Below are 22725 nucleotides of genomic sequence, written 5' to 3' on the forward strand. Positions count from 1 at the left end.
ATGCTGGAACTCAGTTCTGGCAAGTTCCAGCTGAAAAAAAGCCCTGATTTTCGTAATATTTTGTTTAAGTTGTCTATTTTTGCTTCAGTTTTTTGTACGTTGCTTAGAGATATTTTTAATATACAGTGGAACCTCGGTTTTCGAGCATCTCAGAAGCCAAACGTTTCAGAAGCTGAACGCCAAAAGCGCCTCAGAAGTCAAACAGCTTCCTCTGCGTGTTATTATTTTTTTCTCAATGGATTTTGCTGACCACCCATTGCTCCTTGGTTTTCAAATATCTCAGAAATCGAATGGTCTTCTGCAACGGATTACGTTTTAAAACTGAGGTTCAACTGTATTAAGCCTCATAAAAATTAGTGCCAGGTCCGGGCCACCATGACGCAAGATCAGGCGACCGCCTCAGGTGGCAGGAGCCATGGGGCAGCAGATTCAGTCACCAAGCGCAGCAATGGCTGTGGCACACACCTTGGAAGCCAGATTTGCCACCTCCTTGACAGATTTTTCTGTCCAGAGGTGCCTCGCTAATAAGGAAATCTGAACGGTTGCTATGACTAACTTCGTATCAACACTTTCAGTAAAAGTTTGCAATGTATTAATGGTGAGCAGAACAAGGAAGTGCAGGGTTGGATTAATTTACAACATTCCTTAAAGATTCACCAGTTTGTTACCTGAAGATGGCACTATCAGGAAATAGAAAAATAGCAGAATTTCCTTGACAGAACAAAGTCCTGTCGTAAACCAAGCAGTTATGCACTTGCATAAATAGCCCTCCCGTTCTATTAGTCCTTTCTGTGGGACAGGGCTAAGTGGCAGAAGCAAATATGGTGTTCAGTCGGTGGCTTCTTCTGTTGGTGTTACAATTCCTACATGGGGCGACGGGTACCATGGTAAAACTCAACAATGGTGGGTTTGAAGACATTGTCATTGCAATCAATCCTGCAGTAGCTGAAGACAACAAAATTGTCGACAACATAAAGGTAAGGTGGTTAGATGTTTCTGAATATATTGAATCACTGTCCCCTCAGGGACCTGTGATATGCTGGGAAAATGCAGCGTTCATCTTGTAAGCATAGGTTCCAGGGTGCTACTGGACACCCCTGCACCCAAGCATATAGGTGGGACCCATAAGAAAAGGTCGAAGTGTGGGGTGCTCCTCTTCCCTGTTCTATTCAGCTATGTCTTCCTCCAGGATAATCCAATCTACCTTCTCCTGGTCTCCGCCACAGTCCATCATTTAATTTTCATTAGGCTGTTTTTCAGGTGTATTCCAAACCTCAAGGGGTTTTTCTTTTCCTGAATATTTTTTTTCATTTTTGCAAAACTTGTGGTGACTCCAAGCCTTCTTATAAGTCCCTCTTGTGAAATACTGGCACTGTTTCGGCTCTATAATTAATGGCACTGGCAGCCTGAAAATTGCAAAAAGAGGGCAGGATGGTGATGAAAAGCAATGTAATTCCTGAAGCCCAACATGCTGAGCTAAATGTGGTTTTGTTAGCTCTGTGTCAGAGGTAAATGCTCTGGGGGAAATGTGCTGGTTTTGACCATTAGATGTGGAAATGCCCCATTAACCAATTAGAGCTGTGTGGGCAGAAATTATCAGGATAGTACAGTGGAACCTTGGGTTACGTACTGTCCTCCTTGTGAACGCTTTGGCCTCACAATGATCTGTTTTGTTGCCTTTGGGCAGACTTTCCACCTGCTCAGGTGTTCAGTAAGCAGAAGGGGGAATCTGCCCTGGTGAAGCGGCACAACTGTCACTCTGGCAGCAGTGGGAGACCAACTGAACCAGTGGAAGTGGGCACAGAGATGCCACCATTCAATCCAATTCTCCCAGCCTGGCATAAGAGGGGATTGGGTTACAGCCTTAGCATGGATTCAACCCTTTGTATTTTTTTCTATATTGTATTGCTTTGTTTTAAATGAAGATGGAGATATTTTAGGGTGAATTTGTCCTACTAAACAAATTATCATATGCAGTTTTTACTGGTGTGTATATATGCAGAGAGAATTATTTTTTCTTATACCTACATTTCTGTAGCTGTTTTCCTCCAACAGATGCATTTTTGTGTACACGGCTTGGTTAGGGAACTACACTGAACAATTCAGCAAAGTGCAAATTCTGAAGGTTGGAGTGGTTGGGGTTCATGTATTGGTCTGGGAAATGCAAATTAGCTTCTTGTTAAAATGCAAATAAAATAAAAATTAACACACACACCCCATTCCTAGGGTAGGTGCTAGACAAGCTTTCTTGGGGAGACAATTCCCAAAACATACGAATATCCCACTTGGGAATTTTCTGTTAATCATCTCTTAGGCTTAGTAATGCCTTTTTCACTAAACAGGGATGGTTGTATACTCTGTGCAGTGCAAACAAGAATAAGCAATATGGTTACACACCCAGAAAGTTAAGAGGCACAACTTTTCTCACTGCTTTCCACCAAACTAAGAATGGTTTTGTTTATTGAATTTCTTTATGTCAAGTTGCTGTTCAAACCATTAGAGAATAGGAGCATATTGAAGGGCATCTATTCTACTTAAAGATTGGAGGTTAGGGAAGGCTGCCTATCCCCTCAAATGAAATACCTCCAGGTTCAGGAGGGAGGGCAGAAAAGACCCAATGCACATTCTGCAAGTGTGAATGCGAATGCTAGCCACTGAACACTCATTATTTTCCTTGTAGGATATGATTAAAGAAGCATCTGCTTACCTCTTCAGTGCTACAGAACAAAGATTTTATTTCAAGTCTGTAAAAGTTGTAATTCCTTTGACATGGGCAGCAAAACCTGAATATGACAGAGTGACTATAGAATCCTATGACAAGGTAAGTGAGGCGTATGCATTAAAATTTAAATGTACTTGAGGGTTTTAAAAGAATATTGTGGCAAATAACAATAACAATAATAAACATTGGGGCAGAAATTGCAAAATAAGACTGATCTAATATTCGCTTGGGGTGGTGGGGAGAATTCTTCAAATATTCCGGCGCTTACATTTTGGTAGCTTTAATAGGGGCTGAGACAAATTCATGGAAAATATCTCTAGCCATGACTGTTAGCCATAATACCTCAATGTAACTTCCCATTGAAAAGGAATGAGTCTCTCAATACTAGCTGTTGCTTTTCTGTCTGTTAGCTTCTAGGTAATTGCTGTTAGGGTCAGGATGCTGGACTTGTTATTTATTGCATTCATATTCCACCTTTCCCTCCATGGGGCTTAAAGTGGCGTACACAGTTTATCCCTCCTCATTTAACCTGCACAACTGTGAGGTAGGTTAGGCTGAAAAGCGGTGAATGGCCCAAAGTCACTCAGTGAGCTTCATGACCGAGTGGGGGTTCAAAACCTGGTCTCCTAGCCTGGCTATCTAAGCACTTCGCTTGGTGCACTATGCTTGATGTGATCCTGAGAGCTGTTATGTTGTAACATGTGACTGTACACATCTTTATTGAAAATTACACTGCAGTCCTATATATTGGGCCTAAGCTCAACTGAACACATCATGTCTTCTTTCTGAATCGACCTGCATAGCATGGGGCTGCATGTCCAATGAAACACGCAAGCGTTTACTCAAAAGAAATATGGAATCCCAACGGTTTTAAGAGATTTTTGTTTCAGGCAAAAATTTCCATTCAGCCCTACGGTCCAGAATTGTGCCTTTCTACGCAGAAGAAAAATCTGAGGGTGGTTTGCTGAGGCATTAATATCATTAATATAGCATTAATATCAAAGGTATTTTGGTGGTCTTTCAACCAAGTTCTATTTTACTTTAGGCTGATGTCATAGTGGCAAAGCCTTACCTGAAATATGGAGATGATCCCTACACCTTGCAGTATGGCGGATGTGGGAAACAGGGAAGATACATTCATTTCACTCCTAATTTCCTGACAAATGACAGTTTGCATGCTGTTTATGGATCACGAGGTAAGGTAAAGGTAAAGGGACCCCTGACCATTAGGTCCAGTCATGGCCGACTCTGGGGTTGCAGCGCTCATCTCGCTTTATTGGCCGAGGGAGCCGGCTTACAGCTTCTGGGTCATGTGGCCAGCATGACTAATCCGCTTCTGGTGAACCAGAGCAGTGTACGGAAACGCCGTTTACCTTCCTGCCGGAGTGGTACCTATTTATCTACTTGCACTTTGATGTGCTATCGAACTGCTAGGTTGGCAGGAGCAGGGACCAAGCAACGGGAGCTCACCCCGTTGCGGGGATTCGAACCGCCGACCTTCTGATCGGCAAGTCCTAGGCTCTGTGGTTTAACCCACACCCGCGGATCATGAGGTAGTACCTGTTAATTCATCTTAAATTATTTGTATTTATTACTACAGTCTTAAATAGTAAATGTTTCAAATGGCAATAAACAGAGCAAGAACTGAGAAACCATGAATGGTTTGGTTTTATTTGTTTAATATCTCCTAAGTTTATATAAGGAATTAGCAATATTTTCATGTTAGGTTCATCTGAACATTTTCAGACCATAAAAGCTTGCTTTCTGAAGCCAGCTGAACTTGTTCCTGTTTCACTTCAGGAAGCTTACTGTATTTCCATATCGGCTCTTAAAAGCTTGTCATCAACAACTGGCATAAAATGTAAATAGCAGAGGAATGCCCTTTTCTGTAATATCTTGAGGTTCACAGGGGAAGCCCAGTAGTATCCCATCAAGAAGTTGAGTAAATAATTTGGTTCTGAGTGAGGGATCCATAGTATTTAGTACCCAGGACACCTGAATAGTGTCACAATTAGCTTTGTCAATGGTCTTCCACAGGCAGAGTGTTCGTCCATGAATGGGCTCACCTCAGATGGGGAGTCTTTGATGAATATAACAACGATGCACCTTTCTATACTACTGGGATAAAGCAAGCTGAAGCAACAAGGTACTGTCCAAAATGTATACCTCAAACTATATAACCAATCCTTTATGGCTGATGTTTGCCTTGGACTTGTTAGTTTGGTTGTGGTATGAATAATTGTCCAGAAGATTAACCTGTAATTTGATAGTATTGTAGGGAATACAGTTAGATTCCCGACTGGGGGTCAAAAATAAACAAGTTGATGAAATCATTAAAAATATATTTGTAAGTACAAGGTAGTAATCCCAGATGCAGAAGTCACTACAGAGATCTCAATACATCTTTGCAATCTTCTCTTCTTCTTCTTCTTTGGTGATCACTCGTAGCCGAGTAAGGTTGTCTTCCATAAACACAGTCTTAACAGTGAGTCCGTAAGTGACTATGGAGGCCAATTCTGGATCCACACATCCTTCCACAGTGGGAACATTGCTTTCCAGGCAGGAGTTGATCACGGTGTAGATTTGCCAAGCGTGCCTTCCTCCTAGCATGTTTCAATACAGGCAAAGATACAGCATTGTAAAATCATCAAACCCATCCCTTTGTTAATTAGTTTAACACAGTCATAAAGCATCCTTTCAGGGACACTAACCAATTATCAGTTTATTTTAAAGACAACAATCTTGCTGTTCTGGTTCTGACAGGATACAGAAGAGTTTGCTCCTTAGGGGAAAGTGGGGCAATGCTCTTCTCACCTGCCAGCCCCACAGTTAAAACCCACCCTCTCTCTCTGCCTCCCCTGCATAATTATCAATCAGCTCATTCACTCAGAGCGCAACCCAAACTCCCCTCTCCTGCCTGTGGGGCCTCCACAGTGGGGACCCCACTATGGTCACACTGGCAGAAGGTGGGGAGCAGAATGATCAACTTCATACATAATGTCTAATATTCTTCCATAACCCTTTTAAATATTTTGCCCAGAATCAGCCTGCTAAGTCCTGATTCCCATTTTTTATATATGAATGTCTAAGCGTTGCATGATTATTTGTTATATTTCTCCAAGAAACCCTTGCAATTAAAAAAAATGAGTACAAACTCTATGAGATCCATATATTGACTTTTTAACTAACTATATTTGCTTCTGTTATACTGATTAGATGCTCTGCTGGTGTCACTGGTCAATATATATTCCCAATTAGCCCAGGAAAAACGAGAAAATGCAAAGTTGAAGGCCGAACTCAGCTGTATGAAGCTGGATGCCAGTTCATTCCAGACAAAACACAGACTGTTCAAGCATCTATAATGTATATGCAAAGTTTCTCTTCAGTAAGTATGTGTAATGTCAATTGGAAGCTATAAGTTTCCTTATTTAGTGTCTGTCTTGAAAAATGCAAGATGTTGTCCATACTCAACCTTGGCTAAATTAAATATTATTTCCTAAGATTATAGTTTAAATCCTGCCACTGATATAAAACAACTTCAAGATTCTGCTGGCTGTTTCACTAAGGTTGGGAGACACTGTGTTTCCAAAAAATCATGGTATTGACCTAGTAGTTGGGTAGGAGAGCTGGAAAAAAAATCACACCTGACAAGCATTGCACCCCTTTGGTTTCAGATAGAACATGGGTAGACAAGTCCAAAAAGCCCAGGGCAGAAATTTTCATGGCCCTCTAGCAGCTATGGTGGCTCATTTAGCATTAATTCTGGAAGTGTATATTCAATTCTGACCAAACTAAGCCTCCTGATATATATTTTGCTATAGGAGTATAGCAGCCAACTCCTATTGGCCAAGGTCCCTTCGGGCTCCCCCATAAAATATTTGAGTGGGCTGTCCCCACCAAGTTGATGGGCATTGCCATTCAACTGGTTTGTGTGCCACGTATTGTGATTATGGCTTACCTGTTCCTTACACCCCCCAATATTTTATTCAGGTTGTCACCCTTGTCTAAAGAGGCTTAGTTCGGTCAGAATTGAGTATTAGCAATTAGGCTGCCTGTGCAAGAAGGGGCCTGCTGCCTCTATCCCCAAAGGGGACCACTTCTTCCCTGTTCTGGGATACTGGAAAACAAGGGATAGCACTTAGCTACACCCAATACAGGCCTCCTCCTCATCGTAGCCCAGCTATTTCTCCCTCACCCTTCCCTCTGAAAAAGAGTACAAATTAATGAGATACCCTTGTAGCTACAGGGGAAGCAGAGAAAGCCCCCTTATTGGTGCTCAATTGTCTTGTAAAGAGATGGGATTCTGGGCAGAGGCGGTTTTAGAGTGCTGCAACTGGTGCAACTGCACAGGGTGCCACGCTGCAGGGGGTGCCAAATGTTGTAGAACAGAGCCCGAGAGGCAGGGAGGGCAGATTTTAGCATCACACAGAGGGCTGCTGAAATTTGAGAGCCCAAAGTCTGCCACTGACCCTGGGTGCCACACACAAGCACTGACACTCTCCGCTGCAAACTTATTAACTCTGTTGGCCATGGGATCAGCGAGTGAACAGAAACAGGCTCTTTGGAGACGCTTGCCACTACATTTTTTTGTGAGATAAAAGGCAACAAATGCCTACAAAGAAAAACCCACATAGCACCCTGTAGCCATTTTTTTATGACAAAGAATGTCCACCTTGACAGCACCACTTCATAAGGAAATTGCTAAGAAGTGTGTGATTTTGACCCGTTCTCCTTCTCTTTTATTTAGGTTACTCAGTTCTGTAACGAAAGCAACCATAATATGAAAGCAACAAATATGCAGAATAAACTGTGCAACTACAGGAGCACCTGGGAAGTAATTATGACTTCTCCTGACTTTGCCAATTCAGCTCCAATAACTGTCCCTCCACCTGATCCCACTATCTCCTTTCTGCAAACACAAGACAGAGTTTTGTGCCTAGTATTTGATGTTTCTGGAAGTATGGCTTCGGTAAGTCTATAATTTCCATGTCCATAGGAAATATTTCCAAAAAAAATCAAGAATTTGGAATTACGCGCGGGGGGGGGGGGGGATTTGGAATTACAGCAGCAGCATTTTTTTTTAATAAAAAAATGGCATTCTGTGTTAGAAAGAGTGAAGGTCAATTTTGGTTTACCTGATTAGTGTTGGTGGCAAGGGTAAAAAATAGGTGTATAAAAGGAAGATTCCCTGGATGCCAAGATCCAGGTTTGGGTCAAGTGCTCTTTGGTGAAAGAACCCCAGCAGATATTTTAAATCACAAAATACGCAGCAAAGTAAAACATCTAAACACAGGCTGTTAGATTTCCTTCCTCCTCTTTCTGCGGTTTATTAAATTTATTTTTATTATTTTCTGCATATCCAAATTAACTTAATTTGCTCATTTATTTTTCAACTTTAGATATCTACTCTTATAAAACTGCAGGTTATTACAATAATACTGCCAATGTTCTTATCTGTTTACAATTTATCTGTAAATATTCAATAAACCATTTCCATTCTTTTATAAAAAGTTTGTTATCTTGATTTCTTACTTTTCCGATAAGTTTTGCCATTTCTGCATATTCCATAAGTTTTTGTATCCAGTCTTTTGCTGGGACGGCTTCTTTCCATTTTGGGCAAGTAACATTCTTGTCACTGAAGTCACATTCATGAATAAATTTCTAGTTTGGGTAGTTCTGTCCCTATAATTCACAAAGGGAAAGCTTCTGGGTGGTTTTTTTTTTTTACAAACATTGTTTTAAACATCTTTTTCAATTCATTATATATCGGTTCCCAGTAAGCTTTAACCTTACTACAAGACCACCACATATAATAAAACAAACCTTCTTGCTCTTTACATTTCAAACACTTATTGGATTTGGATTTATACATTTTTGCCAATTTGCTCGGTGTTAAGTACCATCGATATATCATTTTCATATAATTTTCTCTTAAGAGCATAACACGCTGTAAATTTTATATCCATATTCCACAATCATTCCTATGCTTCCATATCTATATTATGACCAATATGTATTACCCAATTTATCATTGAATATTTTACTTGCTCATCCTTTGTCTCCCATTCCGATAATATCTTATATATTTTAGACAGCACTTTTACATTACATCCCAACAGGTCTCTCTCCAGTTGTGATATTTGTTCCCCAATTCATCATATCCTATCTTTCTTAAATACTTCATTTAAATGATATTGTATCCATGTTGTTGATTTTCCTGATTAATTCCTTAAATTCTTTTAATTTATACTCTGCTCCCTCTTATTTAATAAATAAGTTGTCCACCCTTCTATCCTATTCTTTTTCTTTACCACTGTAGCTTCCAACAGTGAGAACTAAAGTGGTGTTTTTACGTTTAATATATTTTTGCATTTATTTATAATTTTTTCTAATTATAACTATCAATTTTTATTTGCTTCCGGCAAAGCACTGACAACTCTATGGATGTTGTTTTTTAATTCATATGCAGTACAATCGCATCAACCGACTGAAGCAAGCTGCAGAAATATTCCTCCTACAGATTATTGAAGCAGGATCCTGGGTTGGAATTGTCACATTCAACAATGTAGCACAAATTAAGTCCCATTTGCAACTGATCAGCAATGACAGTGTGCGCCAAACACTTACAGCCTTACTTCCTACCACAGCTGGTGGAGGAACTATCATATGTGGTGGAGTGCGAACAGCATTTCAGGTAAAGAAGTTTTTCCAGATTCTTATGGTGGTGCAGTGGGAGGGATTTGGGTCCAGCAAAACCATCCAGAATCAGCATGTGAGCAAGAAATGCATCAAATATGCAACCTCTGAATACTAGGTTGGGGGAAGCACAATTTTCAGATTTGCCTCAGGAAGCAAAATGCATTTGGCCAGCCCAGAGTGCAGACATGTGTTTCCAAGGAATGCTATTGCAGTCATAGTTGAAGAGCACCTAGGGAGAGGGTGGAAGAACCCATTTTGATTTTGCCCATATTCGCTATCTTTTAAAATTAGTGAAGTAGCAAATGCTACTTCAACTGGAAAAAATATCACACCCATCTCACCAAAGTCTACTTCTGTCACAGGTAGAAAATTAGTCCACACTTTTGTCACTCATCTACAATGCAACACAACACACTTGAAGAGGTTTGCAGCAAGTTTCTCTTATACCTTAAGCACAAAGTCTCCCATTGTTTCTACACTACTAGCGCCTGCTAAAATTTTAAATCCTCTTTTTCATACAGGTGTTTTTTAAAAAGTATCCAAATACCAAAGGCTGTGAAATTGTGCTCTTGACAGATGGAGAAGATAGCACTGTAAGCTCCTGCTTTACTGAAGTTCGAAATAGTGGGTCCATAATTCACACAATTGCTTTGGGACCAAAAGCTGCAAAAGAACTAGAAATGTTGGCAGATATGACAGGTAAGCGATTAAGCAGAATGCCTTACACTAACTCTTTGGTGATAATTGGTGCCTGTTGGTGTCTCCAAAAAGGAGTTTATCACAAGGTCAATCCAGCAGCAAAAAAACCTTTAATTTACACACAATTTACTCAGGGAGCCAAGTAATATGTGTGTTAGTTGAGGGATGAATTTAAAGGATATTGAATTAGGAGACTGATGTTTGTATAGGTTATTAATTTGCAGAAATGAATTTATTTAAGATGACTTTATTTAGATAATGATGTGCAGGGCAATGAATGAGTACTGCACTGATTTGGAGCAGTATCTGTTTGAAAATTAACTGAGAGAGAATTAATTGAAAACAAACTGATTTGGAGTGATCTAGGGTTGGGTGCAAAGTAACTTAAGAACCTGAATGGGATGATTTGAATTGGTTGACTTGAATCATAGAATCATAGAGTTGGAAGAGACCACAAGGGCCATCGAGTCCAACCCCCTGCCAAGCAGGAAACACCATCAGAGCACTCCTGACATATGGTTGTCAAGCCTCTGCTTAAAGACCTCCAAAGTAGGAGACTCCACCACACTCCTTGGCAGCAAATTCCACTGTCGAACAGCTCTTACTGTCAGGAAGTTCTTCTTGATGTTTAGGTGGAATCTTCTTTCTTGTAGTTTGGCTCCATTGCTCCGTGTCCGCTTCTCTGGAGCAGCAGAAAACAACCTTTCTCCCTCCTCTATGTGACATCCTTTTATATATTTGAACATGGCTATCATATCACCCCTTAACCTCCTCTTCTCCAGGCTAAACATGCCCAGCTCCCTTAGCCGTTCCTCATAAGGCATCGTTTCCAGGCCTTTGACCATTTTGGTTGCCCTCCTCTGGACACATTCCAGTTTGTCAGTGTCCTTCTTGAACTGTGGTGCCCAGAACTGGACGCAGTACTCCAGGTGAGGTCTGACCAGAGCAGAATACAGTGGCACTATTACTTCCCTTGATCTAGATGCTATACTCCTATTGATGAGGCCCAGAATTGCATTGGCTTTTTTAGCTGCCGCGTCACACTGTTGGCTCATGTGAAGTTTGTGGTCAACCAAGACTCCTAGATCCTTTTCACATGTACTGCTCTCAAGCCAGGTGTCACCCATCTTGTATTTGTGCCTCCCAATTTTTTTGTCCAAGTGCAATACTTTACATTTCTCCCTGTTAAAATTCATCTTGTTTGTTTTTGCCCAGTTCTCTAATCTGTCAAGGTCGTTTTGAAGTGTGATCCTGTCCTCTGGGGTGTTAGCCACCCCTCCCAGTGCTCTTGTGACATTTGAAGTCTAAATTTGCTTCTATACATATAAATCAGCATTTGCAAATTTATGTAAATTTGTAGCTACGGGCCTCTGCCCCCAATGATTTAAACACCTACCAGTGCTCCTGGCCTCGCTTTTAGGTATGTGTGTGTGTTTAGCTAATACTCATCATAATCCATATCTAAGATTGCAAATTTTATAGTTCATTGTAATCTTTCAACAGCTAGCCAGTTGTGATTATCTGATTTGGAGGAACTCAGGCAACCCAGCCAGGTGTTTGCACCGGCTTACGCACGAGCAACCCCTAGAACCACTACAAACGTAATACATTTTATTCCATCTGATAGATTACTCTAATTAGTATTTCAATTCTATTTCAGGAGGTTTGAAATTTGCTGCCACGGACAGTTTGGATTCCAATGGGCTCATAGATGCTTTCACTGGAATTTCTTCAGGAAGTGGAACTATCAGTCAACAATCGATTCAGGTCAGGATTACAAAGATTTGGGTGCAAGCAGTAGCCTATCGTAATGATTCTTATTATATTAAAATTACTAGGCACTGTACAAAAATTGAAAACAACAGAGTGTGACATCAACTCTACAGCCTGTGATTTGCTCTTATTGTACAGAGAGAGACCCAGGTAGAATTTGCAGAGAAAGGCTAATTGCAGAGGTAGATTTTGGCAGAACTGAAACATTTCAAAATGTACAGGTCCGGTACAAAGAGCAACAGTTCTCCCACCTCTGTGAAATAGGGCACAGATGAGTCTCCTAGCTCCCTTTCCGTACGCTACACATAGAGGGCGAGTAGGGAGGCCACTGACCCTGCTTCCCCAGGGGGTGAAGGTAGGAAATCCCTAATTCAAACCCATATGCAAGTTGGGGCCATACCCCCAACCAGTAGGAGCCCACAAATTAGTAATACCCTAGCCAGGCCATCCTCAAGCCTGAGTATGGAATGTAAACTCCCCTGGAGCTGCTTCTACAACTGTTTTGCTTGCCAGGTCCATGCCTGGAGACAAAGCTATCGGTATCTCCTGTTCTGGTGAATTCTTAGCTTACTTCTCTTCCTCTGTGGCAGGTGTAGGGAACCTTTGGTCCTCCAGATGCTATTGAAATACAACTCCCATCATGCCTTAAGCCACGGGTGTCAAACACAAGGCCCACGGGCCGAATCCAGCCCGCCAGACCTCATCATGTGGCCCGTGTAGCCACCGCCGGCCTTCACCTTTTATTCTCGTTTTTTTTTTTTTTTTGACACAAGAAAGCCGCCTCTTCAGCGCATGCGTGGCAGCCTACAAGCCAGAGAACGTCTGCCCTCTAGCGGTCCCCGATGAATTTGAGTTTGACACCCCTGCCTTAAGCCATGCTTGCCAGGGCAGATGGGAAGTGTAATTCTTCAACATCTGGGAGCAAACTTTCCTTACCCCTGGTCTATGTAATTAGATTTGTGTCTTCCAGTTTCAACCTCGTTTCTGATCACTGATCTGATTTGTCCTAGGTTTTTTTTTACCCATTACTGTTTTCAGGTATCCTGCTTATAACATAGCTTCATGTTGAATTCAAAGACACCATCAAAATGCTATTATTGAAATTTATATACTACCTTTCAACCGAAGAGCACAGGGCGGTTGTTGCTTTTGCACTGGATTTTTGTATCTAACAGTTTAAAACTTCCAAGGCAGCAAACAACCAATAATCCATAAACAATTGCAATAAATATATTTGGTGGAGAAAAAACAATTATGGTATCTGCATGGAGTAGCTTAAGCATGCCATAGCTTATATATGGGGAGGGTTGTTGAGCTGGAGTTGCAATGGTTCCTTACCTGTTTAGCTGTAGCTGCTTATCTACGAGTCCTCCATGTTTTTAACAATGAAACACTGCAGGATATCAGTTTTATCCCTGTTGCACAAACCAAGATGGAACATCTCCTTGTGGCTGTACCAGCATTTTTATTAATGCCTCTTTATTATGTACTTTTTGTTCAGCATGACTATCCACTATGAATTCACCTTCTAGGCAATGCACTGACCCTGACTTCTTTACTATTTTTGAAATAAAATATCTGCTTACCTGGGAGTCCAGATGGGCAGCTATTGCTGCATGGCACGGGCAAGGTGGGTGCAGGGGGCTGCCATTTTCTGGTGTGGCAGGGGGATGGGACAGCTGGCACTGCCCACCTCTAGCTGCGCTGGACCCTTAGGTAAGGGTGGGCAGTGCTCACTCAGCCAATCAGAGGCTGAGGCTTGGGGGCTGCGAGCAGCCCACCCTATTTAAAATTAACTGTATGTATTCAGTTTATAAAACTTACCAGGTATATCAGCATACCTAATACACACCAGCTTGAAGGTAAAGGACAAAGTGCCAGTTTCAAAGATTGGATGGCAAATTAAATTCATACTATTTTCCTGCTAGAGGGACGTGGGTGGCACTGTGGGTTAAACCAAAGAGCCTAGGACTTGCCAATCAGAAGGTCGGCGGTTCGAATCCCTGCGACGGGATGAGTTCCCGTTGCTTGGTCCCTGCTCCTGCCAACCTAGCAGTTCGAAAGCACATCAGAGTGCAAGTAGATAAATAGGTACCGTTCCAGCAGGAAGATAAACGGCGTTTCCGTGCGCTACTCTGGTTCGCCAGAAGTGGCTTAGTCATGCTGGCCACATGACCCAGAAGCTGTACACCGGCTCCCTCGGCCAGTAAAGCGAGATGAGCACCGCAACCCCAGATCGGACACGACTGAACTTAATGGTCAGGAGTCCCTTTACCTTTATTTTCCTGCTATATTATAATGCTTAAAGGTAACCGCGGGTGGCGCTGTGGTCTAAACCACCGTGCCTCTTGGGCTTGCCGATCAGAAGGTCAGCAGTTCAAATCCACGTAACAGGATAAGCTCCCGTTGCTCTGTCCTAGCTTCGGCCAACCTAACAGTTAAAAAGCATGCCAGTGCAGGGAGCTTCCGGTTCAGCGAGGCTCTAACACAGGCGGGGATTTCTTCTTTGTGGGGAATCCCAAGCTTCTTGGAGGGAAATAGGGGTTCCACAGGGCGCCGTGGTCCCCTGAAAAGTATCTGGTGGGTGTCCAGTTACATTTGGTTCCCGCAGAGCCAAAACGCGGAACTCCCGGCCGTCAGGTAGCCCCGGTTTTCGGAGTGAAGAGCACGGCGGGGGCGAAGCAGGCTGAGGGAAGCCATTACTGCCTCCGAGAAAGCGAAGCCCCGAGCCTGTAAGAGAAACGCTGGATTCTCAAGGAAAAAAACTTCGGGCTCAAGCAAGCACTTAAACAATTAAGATCTTATCTAAGGAAGGGCTCGAACAAAAGAAGGTTGTTAAGAGCTCAATTCCTATCTGGAGTCATTAAGGACGCAGGGAGCTAAACAAAGCCGAGGAAAAAACGTGAGTGACGCTGGCGGCTAAAATTCTTCTCCCTCTCCAACTGTTGGTGACTATAATTGAAGATAAAAAAACTGGTAAAAGAAGAACTTGGGGGGGGAGCAAAGAGACAACATTTCGCTACTTTTTGCTATTCCTAGCCCTCTTGGCAACGGGAGGAGGAAGGGAAAACCTGGTTTCTCTTTTGAAGTACTGTTTAGTGGAAAAAAACGGAACAAGGTGGAACAATTCTTAAAGAAAAAGAACTTAGATATAGTCTGTCTGCAAGAAACGCATGTGTCAAAAAGGCATAGAAAAATTTTGATAAATAAAAGACTTGGAAACGAATTCATATCCTCAGACAAACAAAAGAAGAGGGGAGTGGTCCTATATATAAAAAGTAAAATAGAAGCCAAACAAATCTTTAAGGATGAAGAAGGGAGAGTTATCGGGGTTCAAATCAATTGGCAAGGGGAGAAACTAATAATTGTGGGGATCTACGCACCTAATGGAAATAAAAATGTCTTTTACCAAAAATTGGAAGAACTTTTATTGGAATATGTGGACCAAAAGATAATTCTGATGGGAGATATGAACGGGGTAGTTTCGATAGAAATGGACAGATTGAGAGATGGTGGAACAAAAGAAGGTAAACTACCCAAATCATTCTTTGAACTGGTCAGAAATTGTAATTTAATGGACACCTGGAGGCTAAGATTTCCATTGGAAATACAATTCACCTTCTATTCGGAACCTAACCAATCAATGTCGAGAATTGATCAAATCTGGATATCAGGGGAGCTAACACCAAGAGTTCACCAAGTAGAAATTGAACCAAGAGTAATCTCAGATCATAGCCCAATTAGATTAGAAATCAAAGGGTATGAAGAAAGAACATTCAGATGGAGATTGAATGATTATTTATTTGATGATCAAAAATTTGTGCAAGGGGCTCAGAAGAAACTGAAAGAATACTTTGCCGACAATTGTAATAAAGGAACAAATATGAATATAGTGTGGGATGCAAGTAAGGCTGTGATGAGGGGATTCTGCATACAACAAAACTCAATTAGAAAGAAGAACAGAGAGAAAGGGAAAAAAGAGATTCTAGAACAAATTACGGATAAGGAACAAAAGTTAATTCAAAAACCTAACAACACAAAAATTAGACAAAGTATTAAGACCTTGCAAACCCAATTTGCAATGCTAATTAATAAAGAGGTGGAACGGAACATTCAAAGACTGAGACAAAAGAACTTCGAATTTGCGAATAAATCAGGAAAATGGCTTGCCTGGCAGATTAAGAAAAGAAAAGAACAAAGCACAATAAATAAAATCATAATGAAAGAGGAAGAGATCACCAGCAGTAAAGGTATTAGGAAAGGATTTTTGGACTTTTTTAGCCAATTGTACAGGAATAAAGAGAAGAATAATATGAGGAAAATAGAGAGGTATTTAAGAGAGAAAGAGGTACTAAAGATCTCGACAGAAGCAAGAGAGGGGTTAAATACTCCGATAGAGAATGAGGAAATTACGGGGGTCATAGCAGAGTTGAAAAACGGGAAGGCACCAGGACCAGATGGTTTTACAGCAAGGTACTACAAAGAATTGAGATTAGACTTGATAAAACCACTAAAAGAGGTAATGAATAACATCTTAAAAGAAAGAGAGATCCCAGAGACGTGGAAAGAGGCGTATATAACCTTTATCCCCAAAGAAGATGCAGATACAACACAAGTAAAGAATTATAGACCGATTTCCTTATTGAATACGGACTATAAAATCTATGCAGGAATAATGGCAAAGAGACTAAAGAAGGTATTACTGAGTATTATCCATGAAGACCAGGCGGGTTTCCTTCCTGGCAGACAAATGAGAGATAACGTGAGGAACCTAATAAACATATTGGAATATCTGTCAGTAAGGATTGAGAGACGAGCAATATTAATGTTTGTAGATGCCGAAAAGGCATTCAACAACATATCATGGGATTTCATGCTGAAAAATTTGGAAAATATGGAGATCAAGGATGATTTTTACAACGGAATAAAGGCCATATACACCGAACAAAGAGCAAAGCTGATAGTGAACAACGTAATAACAGAAGAAATTGAAATATCAAAAGGGACTAGACAGGGCTGCCCGCTCTCACCCCTGCTGTTCATATTGGTCCTAGAAATCCTTCTGAATTCAATTAGGAAAAATGAAAGGATAAAAGGGGTGAAGGTAGGCCAAAATGAATACAAAACCAAAGCCTTCGCTGATGATTTGATCATTACGGTGGAAGACCCGATGACCAGCGTAAAGGAAGTGTTAGAGGAAATTGGTAAATTTGGGGAAGTGGCAGGCTTCACATTAAATAGGAAAAAAACTAAAATTCTAACTAAAAATATGGAGCAATCAATGATTGAAGAGTTCCAACAACAAATGGGAATTGAAGTTGTTAAAAAGGTTAAATATCTCGGAATTTGGATTACACCAAAAAATATTGATCTGTACCAGAATAATTATGTTATGATATGGAAAAGAATTAAGAAGGACCTGGAAGGATGGGGAAGGTTAAAACTATCCTTTTGGGGTAGAATAGCAATGATCAAGATGAACGTGCTACCCAAATTACTATTTTTATTTCAGACGATCCCAATATTAAGAGGAGTTAAAATTTTTAAGGAGTGGCAAAGATCGATTTCAAGATATATCTGGCAGGGCAAAAAACCGAGAATTAAATATAAACTGTTAACGGATGCAAAAGAGAGAGGAGGATTTGCCCTGCCAGACTTGAAGTTGTATTATGAGGCATCATGTCTTTGCTGGGTAAGAGATTGGATAAAGCTCAAAAACACGAAATTATTGGACTTAGAGGGATTCGACAATAGGTTCGGGTGGCACGCTTATTTATGGCAGGAGGGTAAAAAAGGTCATCAATCTTTTGGAAATCATATATTCCGGAAATCGCTAATCGAAGTATGGATCAGATATAAAAATATATTAGAAAGGGGGGTACCACATTGGCTATCCCCTTTAGAGATGATGGGAATTGAGCAACTCAATATGAGAAGTAACTGGGTCACATATGGAGACCTGGTATTCAAAGAAGGGGACAAATGGACAGTTAAACCATATGAACAAGTGAAAGAACATGTACGGGACTGGTTGCACTATTGGCAGATAAGTAATATGTTTAAAAAGGAGGTGAAAGAAAAAGGGTATGAGGAAAAGGATTTGAAGTTCCAAACAGAAATTGTTAACAATGATCGTAAAATCATATCAAAAATGTATAAAATCCTACTAGAATGGCATACGATGGATGAGGAGGTGAAAGAGGTAATGATCCACTGGGCCAGAGATCTAGGGTACAGTATAGAGCTGGAAGAGTGGCAAAAGATATAGAATCAAAATCTGAAATTCACAGCATGCATAACACTAAAAGAAAATGCCATGAAGATGGTATATAGATGGTACTTAACACCGGTTAAATTGGCCAAAATGTATAAGATCTGTAATAAATGCTGGAGGTGTAAAGAGAAAGAGGGCACGTTTATGCATATGTGGTGGGAATGCGAGAAAGTGAAGGGCTTCTGGGGAAAAATATATGATGAAGTAAGGAAAATGCTACAATATAGCTTTGTTAAGAAACCAGAGACCTTTCTACTAGGGATAACCAGAAGGGAAATTAAAAGGAAGGATTTCAAACTTTTCCAATATGCAATAACTGCCGCGAGGACGCTGATAGCTCAAAGGTGGAAACAAGAACAAGTACCGACTCTGGACGAATGGAGAAATAAACTAATTGATTATGCGGAATTAGACAAACTAACGGGGAAAATTAGACTTCAAAGAGACCATAAGTTTTTGGAGGATTGGGGAAAATTTAGAGAGTATTTGAAAACTATATGTGAGGAGAATACAACGCTAGTGTGTTTTAAAGAGGCTTTGTGAAAAGTGAGGAATATCGCAAAAATGTAAATAAGGATATAAAGAAATTACTTAAAGGTGATACTATATATTAAGAAATGTGTAAATAGGAGAATTATTATGGTTGACTGTCAGAGGAGTGGAGGGAGGTTCAACAAACTAAAATACGTGATGTGGAAAATGGAAAGATGGAAGTTTTTATAGAAAATGTAATAAAAAATATTTGCAAAAAAAAAAAAAGCATGCCAGTGCAAGTAAATAGGTACCACTGTGGCAGGATGGTAAACGGCATTTCTGTGCGCTCTGGCATTCATCATGGTATTCCATTGTGCCAAAAGCAGTTTAGTCATGCTGGCCACATGACTAAGAAAGCTGTCTGTAGACAAATGCCAGCTCCCTGATCGGTCTGTCCGGACACTGAGGTCCAGCGCTGAGTGCCTTGGTTCTGAGAAGCTAAGTTACAGGGAACCAGGCAGAGGGCCTTCTCAGTAGTGGTGCCTGCCCTGTGGAATGCCCTCCCATCAGATGTCAAAGAAATAAACAACTATCTGACTTTTAGAAGACATCTGAAGGCAGCCCTGTTTAGGGAAGTTTTTAATGACTGATGTTTTAATGTATTTTTAATCTCTTCTTGGAAGCTGCCCAGAGTGATTGGGGAAACCCGGTCAGATGAGCAGGGTAGAAATAATAGATTATTATTAATTATTAATTCTTTTTATTATTATTCCTTGGCCTGAAAAGCAAGATGAGTGTAGCATCCTGCAGTTGCCTTTGAATGGACTTAATCATCCAGGGCTCCTTTACCTTTTTACCTTTAACCATAATGCTTAATGTTTTGTTTGTTTGTTTTAATACCAACAGCTTGAAAGTAAAAGTCATAGCGTCGGTTCCGGAAGGTGGTTTGATGGTATTGTAACAATTGATAAAACAGTGGGAAATGACACTTTCTTCATCGTTACATGGGACACAAGCATATATCCACCAGGAATTCTGCTGATAGATCCCAAAGGAAAGAAGTACAGCCACAACAACTTTGTCATTGATAATACAAATGTCCGAACAGCTCGACTCAGTATTAGTGGAACTGCAGAGGTAAAGTCCCAGCTCTCTGTGCATCTAACCTTGCAATTATTAGTGTGCCTTTTCCACATAGAAAATATGGAAATGTCTTGTAGAGCTTTATGGAACTACAGCTGTGCTATTAAAGGGTTGTGCCATTACAGGTAAAGTAGCATGATAGATTATGCAAGTGTGGAAGAACCATCTTCTATGTAGCATTTTGTAATGGTCTTAAAGACCTTCAATATTCCAAATTAGCATTTTCCCCACTCACAAAATATGATTAAGAGGGTTGTGTCTGCAAAGTCCAAAGCTCTAAAATGGTTCATGAAGTGTGTTAAGGCCCCTTCACAGCTGCCACTCAAATCTGTGCCAGCATTGCTGAAGTTGAATCTCACTGGAAAGTTGCACAAGCTTCCTTCTTGGCTCCCTGATCCTAATGCTCATTTGGTAACTGAGGAGACTTCCCTGCTCCTGCCCACATGAGATACCTAGAATATCATTTGCCAATGTTTTGGTAGCTAAGGTGTATTTTTTTCTAAATAAAACCTCAAGGCCCACTTCCCTCTTCTACCCCCCCCCCAAGGGTTTATTTTTAGAGTGCTAAATTCAAACACACAGCAGATGGAGTATACTCACGCACATGCATACCAAGGTCCTCATGTAGAGATCCTGTAACAAACAGGAAAAGGGTGAGGCTTGCTGACATATGTTGCCTCTTTGGATTTCTGCTGTTTAAGTCTTCTCTGCATTGTAATCCATTCCCAGTTGGTTTCTTCCAATTGGCCTTCTTGGAAATGGTCTTCTCAGGTCCACTTGGTCTTTTCCACCATTGGCTTCTCCATCCCATACTGCCTTCTCTGCCTTGATATTGAGCAGAAACTGTTTTTATAGTCACATGTTCTGGAGTACAAAAACCCTTTCCCATAAAATCCATATTGCCAATGGGCGTCTGCCAAAATCCTGGTTTGAATTGTCTCAATATTGTTCTCTCCACACACATTTTCATTCCCTAGTTCATCCTGTGAACAGGATGACATTGTTGCCAGTACTCATTTTCCTTGGTACACTTTTCATAAAAGAGATACCATATTTTTTGCCCTATAGGACGCACTTTTTCCCCTCCAAAAATGAAGGGGAAATGTGTGTGCATCCTACGGGGCGAATGCAGGCTTTCGCTGAAGCCTGGAGAGAGAGAGGGGTCAGTGCCCACCGACCCCTCTCCCTCTCCAGGCTTCAGGAAGCTATCCGCAAGCTGTGGGAGCCCGCAGGAGTTCCCCCGGGCTCCCCCGGCTTGGGCAGAGCTGCCTGCACCCCGAAGCCCCAGCGCGCTGAGCAGTCGCGCCAGGGCTTCAGGTAGCTCTGCGCAAGCCGTGGGATGGCTCCCCCGGCTTGCGCAGCACTGCCTCTTATCCCGAAGCCCCGGCACGCTGAGCAGTCGCGCTGGGGCTTCGGGTAGCTCTGCGCAAGCCGCGGGAGAGCTCCCCCAGCTTGCACAGAGCTGCCTCTCATCCCGAAGCCCCGGCGCGCTGAGCAGTCGCGCCGGGGCTTCGGGTAGCTCTGCGCAAGCCGCGGGAGAGCTCCCCCGGCTTGCGCAGAGCTGCCTCTCATCCCGAAGCCCCGGCGCGCTGAGCAGTCGCGCCTGGGCTTCGGGTAGCTCTGCGCAAGCCGCGGGAGAGCTCCCCCGGCTTGCGCAGAGCTGCCTCTCAACCCGAAGCCCCGGCGCGCTGAGCAGTCACGCTGGGGCTTCGGGTAGCTCTGCGCAAGCCACGGGAGAGCTCCCCCGGCTTGTGCAGTGCTGCCTCTTATCCCGAAGCCCTGGCGCGCTCAGCAGTTGTGCCGGGGCTTCGGGTAGCTCTGTGCAAGCCGCAGGAGGGTTCCCACGGCTTGCGGAGAGCAGCCTGTTCTGGGGGCTGGGGAAGCTCGGGCTTCCCCCGCCCCAGCCTCGCACCTTGGGGGGGGGGAAATACTTCCCCCCTTATTTCCCCTCCAAAAAACTAGGTGTGCCTTATGGGCCGGTGCGCCCTATGGGGCTAAAAATACGGTACCTTCTTTATGAAAACATAACCAAAGGAAAAGCAAATGTATTTCTCCAAATTACTTAGATAATGGATATGGCATATTCTTCTGTATTTCAACACTTGATCTGCAGGTGGGAGACTGGGAATATTCATTTATGAATACCCATCAAACAGAGCAAATCATATCAATAACGGTAACCAGTCGACCAGCATCTGTATCTGTGCCTCCAGTTCTTGTGAAGCCCTATATGAATCAAGATACCAATAACTATCCTAATCCAATGGTCGTATATGCAGAAATCAGTCAAGGTTTCCTACCTGTTATTGGTGCAAATGTCACAGCCGTAGTTGAAGATGAGAAAGGAAAAACTGAAGAGCTTGAGCTTTATGACAATGGTTCAGGTAAGTATTTATTGCAGTATGCATTTTGTTATTTTTTTCACTGACATCCAGTCTTGTCTAATTTGACGTAGTGGCCTCCAAAGCCTCTTACAAAGATATTTTCGAAACCAGCCAGGTTTGCTCCCTCAGATGCATTGAGCAAATATCCCCAATTGGAGCCTACTGCTCTCTCACACCCAGCCCTCAGAGACAGCACACAGAGAAAGGCTTCAGGTGATGATTCCAGAGTGTGGATAGGTTCATATGGGGAAAGGTGGGACTCTTAGTGGCACCCACCACAAGCTTGATAAATCTCCTGGTTTTGCTGACTGTGACTGCAGAAAATGAAGTATGCAGCAAGTTCTAATACATGGAATTGTATTATGTTTGGTTTGGTAGGTGATGAGTTGTGCTGGCTTGTGTTGTACAGATATTATTAACCAGTCCCTTATGATTCCATACTATCACATTAAGTCAGACATTTTCTATTTCATGAAAACAGGAGCAGTTACTATGAAATAAACATCTCTTGCATGTGTTATGTAGGGTTTATAATGACCACAAGTGAGAGGTTTGCT

At 41.9% G+C, this 22725-nt stretch overlaps 1 protein-coding gene and 2 long non-coding RNA genes across 3 annotated transcripts in view; 1 reads left to right on the top strand and 2 right to left on the bottom strand.

The window, feature by feature from the left end:
- LOC310710251 (calcium-activated chloride channel regulator 1-like) overlaps positions 1-22725 on the top strand; it is a gene marked incomplete at its 3' end in the record, with an annotated part of 26435 nt that continues 3710 nt past the window's right edge. Inside the window, exons 1-11 of the mRNA XM_083511025.1 lie at positions 1-977; positions 2681-2821; positions 3768-3918; positions 4760-4868; positions 5939-6107; positions 7470-7691; positions 9192-9416; positions 9943-10120; positions 11781-11887; positions 19548-19778; positions 21898-22168. Coding sequence (XP_083367151.1) covers positions 822-977; positions 2681-2821; positions 3768-3918; positions 4760-4868; positions 5939-6107; positions 7470-7691; positions 9192-9416; positions 9943-10120; positions 11781-11887; positions 19548-19778; positions 21898-22168 — 1960 coding nt within the window. The 5' untranslated portion in view covers positions 1-821. The remainder of the gene's footprint in view (positions 978-2680; positions 2822-3767; positions 3919-4759; positions 4869-5938; positions 6108-7469; positions 7692-9191; positions 9417-9942; positions 10121-11780; positions 11888-19547; positions 19779-21897; positions 22169-22725) is intronic.
- On the bottom strand, positions 972-3865 carry LOC310710381. The gene is made up of 3 exons (XR_014528010.1): positions 3795-3865; positions 2029-2154; positions 972-1406 (listed from the first exon to the last, which is right to left on the bottom strand). It is a non-coding gene; the product is annotated as an uncharacterized lncRNA (long non-coding RNA).
- The window catches only part of LOC310710370, a 27558-nt gene continuing 9198 nt past the window's right edge, over positions 4366-22725 (bottom strand). The window contains exons 5-6 of the long non-coding RNA XR_014527991.1: positions 20385-20417; positions 4366-5325 (exon numbers count right to left, since the gene is read on the bottom strand). This is a non-coding gene — a long non-coding RNA (uncharacterized lncRNA). The remainder of the gene's footprint in view (positions 5326-20384; positions 20418-22725) is intronic.

The sequence above is a fragment of the Podarcis liolepis genome (genome assembly GCF_965112155.1).
Source record: "Podarcis liolepis genome assembly, chromosome: 6".
In the NCBI taxonomy this organism is placed as follows: domain Eukaryota; kingdom Metazoa; phylum Chordata; class Lepidosauria; order Squamata; family Lacertidae; genus Podarcis; species Podarcis liolepis.